The sequence below is a fragment of the Gossypium hirsutum genome, chromosome D12 (genome assembly GCF_007990345.1).
Source record: "Gossypium hirsutum isolate 1008001.06 chromosome D12, Gossypium_hirsutum_v2.1, whole genome shotgun sequence".
In the NCBI taxonomy this organism is placed as follows: domain Eukaryota; kingdom Viridiplantae; phylum Streptophyta; class Magnoliopsida; order Malvales; family Malvaceae; genus Gossypium; species Gossypium hirsutum.
In genome coordinates this window covers 60,133,006-60,143,691 of record NC_053448.1, presented here as the reverse complement: position 1 = coordinate 60,143,691, position 10,686 = coordinate 60,133,006, and the positions used below count along the sequence as shown (strand labels likewise).

Genomic DNA, 10,686 nt, shown 5'->3' with positions numbered 1-10,686 from the left:
TTCATTTTTCTTGAATGGGAGGGTAATGAAGAATTCAAAATTTTTCTATAAAGGGTTATGACATTTGAGTTGGAATTTTGAATGAAAGTTTGCACAAGATTTTTCTTTAAGCTCTTGAACAATTTGGAAAATTTTTTCTGACTGAATAGAGAAACGTTTAGGTGTGAAAACAAAAGGATGAAACAGATTCTTGAAACGTACTCCATCAGGAAGAATTCTTAAGTGTTGGGCTTTTGCATAGAAGTCAAAACCTACTACAATATATTTTTCAGGGAGTTTTGAACCCAATACTGTAGTTCTAACACAACAACCTGGAAAGAACTGAATGGTAATGGGATTACTAATCAAGTGAGTGGTAAAAGAATGGTCTACAGCAGAGTTAAAATACCTGACATGTAGTTTCTACCAATCTGTAGGTAGAACATTTGGGTTCATAATGGTTTCTGCTGCTCCAGTATCTATAAAGTCAATTATAATAATGGGTTTACTATATTTGTCTAAATAGATTTTAACAGGAATATGGGGAACTAGTATCCTATTGTCATAGTCCTTTTGAACTTGGGTTTACTATATTCATCTTTTTGTAAAATTCAGATATTCATATGCTACAAGCCCAAGTCCATACATCCAATCAAGTTTGAGTTTGTTGAACAACCAGATGAATTAAAATGGTTTTTATGGTATATCACTCATTTCTACCATATTTCCATTCAGTTATTTGTTCCTAATCTTCATTATTATCAGATAAAAGTTGTTCAAGGAAACATTGAACCTGAACATCAAAATTTATTTACTTTTATAAGCTGGTTTCATCCCTTAACACGATGGTTAAACATGATAGATCAGTCTTATCATGAAAAATCAAAGTGTTATATGGTAATTATTTTCTACAAGCCTCAATATTTCATGCAATGTGGAAGATCAATCCAACTAGGGTCTTTTCCTACCACTTGGATTCATAAAGTTTTCTCTGATGATATTCGAAATTCTAATACTCATTATAGAAAGATTCAGAAATTCCTTTGCCTACTCAACAAGGTCATTTCATTTGAAATATGGCCTCCTACAGATGTCACTGCTCCATGGGATACTTGGCCAGTTTAGCATAAACTTTATGATAAAGAAACCATTCAAGAATATTATGAGAGTATTCTAGATCCAACGGAATGGTCACAAGACTATCCTTGGCACTGTAGCCAAATCAATCTCTACAAAATAAGGATTCAAGATTCTCAGTCATAATATGAAGATAAGGATGAAGATTTTAATCCAGATGCATACCATGATGCTCTCCAGCTGGAAATTTATCAAAAAAAAGCAGGAAAAGCAAGATCGTATCATTGATCTTAACCTCACATCAGATGAGTACACCGACTATTATTAAAGGAGGAATCTTACTGTTGGCTTTCAATAAAGATGTCCTGTACTGTTCTCTTTTGTAATTTATAAATGTACTTTCTATAGATAATATAGAAAATTTGTAGTCTAAATATTATATATTGTAAAAAAAAGAGTCAAGAGTGTCTAATTTTATTATTGTTTTATTGTTCAATTAATCATATTTGATTGTTGATTTTTATGCAGATAACATATATATTTATTTAATTACTTAATTGCTACCATATGACTTTTTTTCATATTTATAAATATTTCTCCATATTATTTTATCATCACATTTACCTCAGGTAGATTTAGTTCTTAAGTAGGCTTCTATATGTATCAACATGTATCCTATTTTAAGATTAACACATGTTTTCTAAGTGTAAATTCACTTGCATGATAATGCAAACTCACCATGTGCGAACTCATATTGACGAACTATGCAATCCATCATTATAGGAGTAAAGGAGATTGAGTCGATCCCAGTCGAATAACCAAGTAGCAGGTTGATAATGGCAAACACCATAACAAGTATAAACGTAAAATGTTGATGTCAATTTATACCATTTCCATGTTAACACTACATATGGCCGTATTATCATTTTACTTTTTTTATTAAATAAATATGTTACAAGTTAATTACACACTTAGGTTAGTTTAATTTTTTATTTATAATTTCGTCCTTTGCAAGTTGTATAAATTTATCTTTTAGGTCCTTAATATTTTAATTTTGATTCAGTAATGTTTACTATAAAAAAATTCTGTAAAAGAAATTGTAATTGACGTTAATCAATGTTTGCAATACTAAGGTAGGAATATTACCTCTTTAAAGATTTCCATATATTTATAATGTAAAAGGTATGTAGATGTAAAGACAATTTTAATGGAGTGATTAAAGGGATGTTTTTGAATAAATAATTTAAAGAATGTATAATGGTGAATTTATTATATGGACATAACTACTAATAATTAGCTAGGAAAATTATGTTTTCTTTAGAAAAAGAAAACTATGTTATAAATACAATTTTATTTTATTTAATATTATTGAAATATTTAACTCAAAATTTATGGTAAAAGCTCATTTTTGTGTCATTTATTCCGTAATTCATATTGTAAAATACGTTTCTAAATTGTTTATAAACATTTTCTTTAAATTTATTTATTGCTTAATATTTAATATAACTTTTTGTATTGCATCTTTCTTTGTACATATATATTTAAATTTTTTATGTATTTAATTATATTGTAAGTAATTTATTGCTTTCTTTTTTTTTGTGAAAATATAAATAAATAATAACATCAAAATACTACGAAAAACGAAATCAATTTACTAAATCAAACTTTTAAAGCTATGAGCTCCTCGAGAGCTTCGTTGAAAACCTGAACACCTTCATTCCTGTCTGAAGCCATTTTAGCTAGGAAATCTACATTTTTATTCTCTTCTCTAAGAACATGCCTTAACCTCTATTGTCCAATATGCTCTAAAACTTAAACAATTTTCCTTACCAAGGCGGAATTTGAAACTGCCAATTGTCTACCTTAAATGGTTTTGATCGCCTCTAGGCTATCAATGTATATCATCACTTTATCAAGTTTTCGCCTATGAGAAAGAATCAAACCATCCAAGATCCCCCCACATTTCAACATCAAACACTGAGCACTCTCCCAAATAACGATTGTAGCCAAGAATTAGCTATCCATTATGATCTCACAACACTTCCCCTACAAAAGCAATGCCAACACCCAACTTAACCGCTCTATCGATATTCAAGTGATACCAAGTACCTGTATAGGAATGGTTTGAATCGGTTACATGCTGTCCAGATAGGTTTTTCATATGAGCCAAAGTATATTATTTCGCCCAACTAATAGAGACTTTTACAATCTCATGAGAGTTTCAAGTTATTCTTTGAAAATTGAATAAGTTTTTATTTTTCTAGATGCGCCAAGCAATCAACCCAAATAAACAACGACCAACTAATCCCCACAGTAGGGACCCAAAAGTGCTCATTCAAATTATTTTCCAACCAATCAAATAAGTTGTTGTAGAAAAAACTACTTTGTTTATTGTTAGGCACAATCTGGCTCCAAACATCTCTTACTGTTGCACAATCTCTAAATACATGTAAAATATTCTCTGCCTTACTTTTTCCTCATTAGTAAGGAGTCGTTGTTTGAAAACGAGCCAAAGGAATACCCTAACTCGTTGTAGTCCTTTATACATCCAAGGGACTTTCCACATTTTTCCTTTAGTGTTCCATGAAATCTCCCGAATAGTCTGATATGCACTTTTAACTGAGATTGACCTTGTTTGAGTATTTAACCAAGTGATTCGATCTGGCCTCGTTGAAGGATGAGGAGAGGGAATGCTCACAATTCTTTTAACAAAATCCTCCGACAGCCTAACACGAAACATCTTAAGATTCCATGTGTCCTTTGCTGTAACCATTTCATAAAGCCGACAATCTGATATAATATTTCCATGATAAGGTATTTGTTTAAGTGTGGAATCCAAGAATCCTTCCAACACCAAATAGAGCAACCATCTCCTACAGACCACATTAAATTTTCACAAAGTAGAGTCCATACATTAGAAATGACTTTCCAAATTAACTTAAATATAATATACCATAATATACAATCACCACTTCAATATGGATTACAATTGATCTGTGTATCGCACGAGAATGCACAAAAGTTAAAGTTTTCAGAGTTTATCATACTAAATTTTTTTTTCTCTTATTTTGCTTTGAAAGAGTTTTTGAAAATATATGGTTTCAAATTTATATGCTCTAACATGAAATTAGTTATATTTTAATAAAATTATAATTAACTCATTCTATTTAATTCAACTCAAATTTCATTTTACTCGACTTGATTTGAAAAAATTTCAAATCAAGTCAGGATGATAAAATGAGACACGTCGACTTAGTTAACTTAAAAATTTTTTACTTGATTCGATCGAACACTCACCCTAAATATGTAACTAATAAAAGGTAACTACTGTTTTTTTTTAAAGTTAACTTATTTTCAATAAAGATAAATAATTTATTTTTTAAAACAAAATATTATTTTTCTATTTACAAGTAAAAAAAATCTGGCTTCTCAGTTCTCACCCACATAAACGAATGGAAATTTAGTTATATATAATAATCTTAAAAGTACATTATTGATGTAATAATTAAAAAAATAAAAACATTCCTGGTCAAATGACACTACCATGTGAACAAGGCAACAATTATTCACCTAACAATTAATACGAATTAAATTTTCAAAAATTAGGAATTTCATTTTTGTATTTATATTTTCAGAAATTTAATTTCTTTATTTTAAAATTTTTTAAAATTTAGATTAATTAATATCTTTTCTAATTAGATAGTTATTAAGTGAGTATTTTTTTAAAAAATATTATAACAGTAAATTTAATAAAAATAATTAAAAGGGATAATAATTACACTTGAATTTTGGAATATGAAATATATAAAAATAGGGACCAAATTCTTAATCTTTGAAACGTACCTAGAATTTATTAGCAGGAAAATCATAATGAAGGCAGAGACAGAAGAAAATGGTGGATTGAAAGGCTGGCAATATCCAGTGAGATGGGACCGTACTAGATAGGGTTTTCAATAATCCAACGGCTCATAATTTAGGATCTAGATCAAGTTCATTATGAAATAAAAAGTAGGTGAGTGTGGCTTTTGCAAAAATGGCTACCATCTTGTGTCACAGTTATAAATATAAGCAAATAAATAAATAAGACACGCGATCCAGGTGGGTGAAAGACCATTTAAGTACCCCCCCAACCGTAGACTTTTCTTAAAGTCATCTTCCAATAGCCTCAATCTAGCTTACCCCACTTTAATTAATTTCTTTAATATAATGTATTAGGATTATTTGTTTTTCTTTGGCTATATAAGTCGTAGAGATAAGTATTTTGTTTTTCACAAGTACCAACTGAGGAAATTACTAGGTGAGGTGAATACTGTGTGTGAGTTGTGGTGGGGCTGTACCATTGATTACTTGGAAGTGAAAACATGGACATGATGGCTAAACCACAACAGCAACTTGACACAGAGTTTGTCAATAAGAGTTCGTGGCTAAACCAAGAGGATGAAGAAGAAGAAGAAGAGGTGGGTGTGAACCTGTTAACAAGGCACTCTAGCTCAAGCCATCCACCGCTCAATGGAGTCGGAGCTGAGGATGAGTTTGAGCCTGAGCCTGAGCCTGAGCCTGTCCCTGTCTCCGCCCCTACCAGTGGAACCACAAGTGAAAGCTCTGACCAAGAGGAGGAAGACAAAGGCGGTGTTCGAAATGAAGAGATGCGTGGTGAGAAGGGAGATGGAAACAGCATTTACTATGACAAAATTGAAGGTACCCAATTTTCACCATTCTCTGTTACCATGAATATATGTTGGTCTCATATACATAATCATTCTCATGCTTATTCCAACATTGGGTTCATCTCTTCTCCTTCCCCTGTTTAATTTTTAAGTTCTTCAATTGTTGTCATCCTTTTTGTTCATTGATTGTTGTATGCCCACAAAAAATAAAGGTTTTCTTGCCATTTTACTAGCAGCCTGTTGTTCACTGGTCAAGTTGGTGAGGACCACGAGGTTTTGGTTTCTTTTGCCTCCTCCTACACGTGACTAATTCTGACGCTCAACCTTCACATTTATTCACCATTCTCGGTTAAATTTTCATTTTCAGTTTATCACTCATTTCCCAGAGGAAGTAAAGGAACTAGTTCTCAGTATCATTGGAAATTTGCATAAAGGCCATTGAAAGATAGTTAATTGTTATAAGTCTTTGATTGGTGATTGAAGAGCTTCACTATAACATATTGCTACCGTTTCTCTTTGTTTCTTCTAGCCTCTGACGATAAAAACAAAAGAACTTACCTTTTACTAGCCATCTTATTCTCTTTGAGTTCACTTTAATTGGATTTTCTCTTTTTGTATTTATCTTATTCTTCCACTTGTTTCACCATCGTTATCCTCTCTTATATCTGTTATTAGTGAGAATGCAATTGGTTTTCATTGTTTGTGGCTGAAGGAACATGGAAATGTCGCCATTGCAATTGGACCCATCAAAATGGAAGTCCGTCTATAGTTGATATCGAGAGTCATGAGGGGTACTTCCACAAGGCAATGAATACAAAAACGTTAAACCAGTGGGGACCCTGTTTTAGTTTAGAAACTAAAGGTCAGTAGACTGTAGATGCCAAGATTAATGCAGGAATTGTGGCTGGTAGCTGCTGGTCAAGATTCCATAGACTGAACTGAACCTCGTCAAATGGGTTATTGTAGTGATTTGTGGTTAGATATTTTCTTTCATTATAGCTTAAAACTGGACCAGTTGCTTTAATTTTCCTGATGTTGGGTATCTCTTGTTAGATAATATTCCCGGATTAAGTTTATCCGACAACAAATGTCGAGCTTCAGTTTATAATGTTATGCTGATTCTGTGTGTTCTGCTGTGTATGAGTTTTTTTGTTTTTGTCATTGCTGGCTGGTAAATTCCTTTGCACTTTTGTTGTGTGTATAGATATATTTACATACTTCACTTTCCATCTATAAAATGTGACTTTTGGTGCACATTCTAATAGTCCAATTATCAGTTGCAAGTTTAGAAATTTAACTAGATCATGGCTTATTATCTGGACATTTTTGTTCAAACTGAATTGTTTCTTTATATAGAAGGTGCTTGACTGGAGTTGCATAACAAAGTGTTCATCTGCTTTCATGTTTGCAGGCGCTGAATCCATCGATGAAACTTATGAAATGCAATCTGAAATTACAAAAACCTTGACCATGGAAGTCAGTCATCAAACGGTGAGAAATGTAGAGGATCAGAAAGGCTTTGGTTTGAGCCCTGCCCCGGTTGAACATTTACATGAAGAAGCAAATGGAAGCTTCAAGCATTTTGAAAAAGAGGCCAAAGTAGATGCCAATGTTGACTTAAATGGAGAAATCAGAGAGGATTTGTACTGTCCAAATGGAAGTTTCAAGAACATTGAGGAAGAGACCAAAGATGCTAACATTGACTTAATCGGAGAAATCGAAGAGGATTTGATGGACTTAGATGTTGAAGGGGTTTTAGAGAAACAAAATACACATGATTTGTACTGTCCAAATTGCAATTCTTGTATCACAAAAAGGGTGATCCTTGTTAGAAGAAAACCTAAAGTTTCAATACACCACAAACCAAAGCGTGGCAAAAAGCCGGATCTGATTCCTGCTTCTGCAGGTTTTATTGTCAGTGGTGACACGCCTGAAATACATTCAGATCCTAGTCCAGCAGCAGCACCTGACGAGCAAGATGCCAGTAGAGAACAAGAACAAAAACAAGAACAAGAAGCATTCAGCTGCTTATCATGCTTCAGCCTTTTCATTCCTATAGGTATTACATTACTTATGTCACATAATCATCTAAGTATCTTACTGATCATTAGAGTAGAAACAACCAACGAAGGTGTAGATGCATTCAATGGTAACCTCACATGTGTGCAATTTCTATTTTCACGCATGCTTATATGTTACTTGTTAGTTCCTTGGTATGAGTTTCGAATCAAATCAATTTAGCTTTTTAACTTGACAAATTTTAGATCATTACCATGTAGGGTGTTTTATGTGCATGAAACCTAATTCCATTCTTTAAATCTTGAAGGAAATGGTTGTTTCAAGATCTTTCAGTTCTTCAGAGGGGGGAGACAGACTGAACACACCCAAAGTCTACAAGAGATAAGGCAGAGGGAACACTCAGAAAGTACCGAAGGAACCAACCTGAGTGAAAACAATCTAAGTCCACAAGGAACAAACCTGAGTGAAAACAATCTAAGTCCACAAGGAACAAACCTGAGTGAGAACACACCAAGTCCTTCAGAGATTAACTCGGAGGGAAAAACACAAAGTCCTCTAGAGATAAGCCCGGAGGGGAAAACACAAAGTCCTCAAGGTATTAGCCAGAACGAGTACCCAGAAACTCCTCAACTGATAAGCGGCAATGATGACACACAAAGTCCTCAGAAGAGAAGCCATGATGCAAACATGAGTAGTCCTCAATGTATAAACAATAATGAAGATGCACAAAAACCTCAAGATATAATCTGGAATGGAGGTACACAAAGTCCTCAAAAGAAAAACCGCGATGCAAACATGAGTAGTCCTCAACATATAAATCCTAATGAAGATGCACAAAAAGCTCGAGATATAAACCGGAATGAAGATACACAGAGTCCTCAAAAGATAAGCCGCAATGAAAATGCACAGAATCCACAGGATGTAAACCAGAATGACAGCAAGCAAAGACCTCAAAAGATACCTACAGAGAAAACAAATTGGATTTTATCTATTTTTGGATATTATAAGAGCAAAGGAGGTATGGTTAACTTTACAATCATTAAAAGATGAAAATCTGTTATGTCTATTTGCTATTACTGTCTTTGTATGTTTATTGTTTACCTCTTTCTCTTTGCTTGGAGTTCATAGTTACTTTGAAGGTTTCAGATTGCCTTGGAAGGGTTTAGATGAAAGCCTTGACCATCTTGGCTATCACCATCTTATCATTCTTACTAAGAGTGGTCTATTTGTGCTTGATATGGAATATTAGAATATCTACCTGTTCAAGCTGGTCATGCTGTATCAGTGCAAAGTGCTGCAGTGCCAACCCCATCAGTTATCAACGGTGAACATATAGATGCGACAGCTATAAAACTCAAAGAACCTGGAATAAGTGACATATTTTCTTCGACAGACAGCTCTCTACTTGGCAAGCTGAAAGGTGAATCTACAGTGCAGAAGCCAGATGCTGACTTGTTTCAGAGAAATATTGGTATGTGCATATTTGGGTGTATTTTACTGCTAAACCATCCTTTTCACATTTGATTTTAACTCCTTAAATTGTTTCTTTTAAACTGGAAAAGGATTGATTTCTCACTTGTATCGACTCATATACTTGATTGTCGTGGTGCAATGTATTGCATGTTAGATTCGCTGAAGTTTCTAATTATCTGCATCTTCTGCCATTGCAATATGAAGCAGGTGAGAATGACATAAAGGATATTGAAACTGGGTTACTCGAGCCATTATTACATCCCAGTGTGGAAGTGCCACCTTCGTCTCAAACAATAACAGAAACTGAATATAGAGGTACTGATGCTGGTGAAGTTCGTGAATGGGAAATTCTGAAAAGTATCGTCTATGGTGGATTAATTGAATCAATCACAAGTTTAGGGGTTGTGTCTTCTGCAGCCGGTGCTGGTGCCGGTACATGTAAGTTTTCTCTCTTTTTCCCCTCTCCAGATTATATCAAATAGTTCGAGTAGATGCATGTTTTGTCATATTCTCTCATCCCTTATCTTCACATATATATATAATGTAGAATATTTCCTTGCATGGAACATACTAGACCCAGTTTTTGCTTTGATATTGCAGTGAATGTTTTGGCTTTGGGAGTGGCAAATCTGATTGGAGGACTTATCATCATTTGTCATAATGTGAGTATCTTTTCCCTCATGAATAACATTCCTTGTTTACAATGATGCTTGATAAAAGTTGTCTATTAATATGTACATTGTAATCTGTAATAAATGCCTTTTAATTAATATATTGTTCTGCAAATCTCCTTTCACTTATAACTTTACAGCTTAGGGAACTGAAAAATGACCAACCTCGAGCTTCTGATGTTGAGGAAGATCGGTACCAAGTGCTGTTAGGACGGAGACAGAATTTCAAACTGCATGCATTTGTAGCTATTTTATCATTCCTCGTATTTGGCTTGGTTCCTCCTGTCGTCTATGGCTTCTCGTTTCGCAATAGCGATGATAAAGACTTCAAGCTAGCAGCAATGGCCGGTGCTTCTCTAATATGCATCATTTTGCTTGCACTAGGGAAAGGTCATGTTAGAAAACCAAACCGAGCTTATTTCCCAACTGTATTTTATTACCTCAGCCTTGGGATAACGGCGTCTGGCATCTCATACGTAGTTGGTCAACTGTTGAAAAAACTCGCCGAGCAGCTCGGTTTGTTTGACTCGAGTTCAACTGTCAGCATGCCGTTTTTGGAGACGATACCAATGGAGATGGGAAGGGCATCCTATTGAAAGTTATGGGATTGGATTCCGAAGGAATTTTGAAGAGAATGATGGCATGAGAGCATCAATTCTCAGTGAGTCACATAGCATGTTTTTAGCTTATTTCTTTTTTGTTGGTACATTTTATATTCTCTTCAGCGACTTGCATTTTTAGCTTTGAGGCGACGAACAAACTTATTGAAGAAATAAGTAAAATTTCCCGAAAGTTCTTCA

General features: G+C 33.9%; 1 protein-coding gene across 5 annotated transcripts; it reads left to right on the top strand.

The window, feature by feature from the left end:
* Window positions 1-5,096: 5,096 nt before the first annotated feature.
* On the top strand, window positions 5,097-10,686 carry LOC107937280 (membrane protein of ER body-like protein). 5 transcript variants are annotated; one of them, XM_016870133.2, is made up of 8 exons: window positions 5,097-5,754; window positions 6,436-6,585; window positions 7,135-7,782; window positions 8,050-8,760; window positions 8,992-9,213; window positions 9,423-9,653; window positions 9,816-9,877; window positions 10,027-10,686. In XM_016870133.2, exons 1-8 carry the CDS (start codon window positions 5,418-5,420, stop codon window positions 10,480-10,482), a joined length of 2,817 nt encoding a protein of 938 aa, XP_016725622.1. In that variant the 5' UTR covers window positions 5,097-5,417; the 3' UTR covers window positions 10,483-10,686. The 5 variants fall into 5 exon arrangements, with proteins under 5 accessions (XP_016725622.1, XP_016725621.1, XP_040963483.1 ...); XM_016870132.2 differs by having other exon boundaries at window positions 9,420-9,653; XM_041107549.1 differs by lacking the exon at window positions 6,436-6,585 and having other exon boundaries at window positions 5,149-5,754.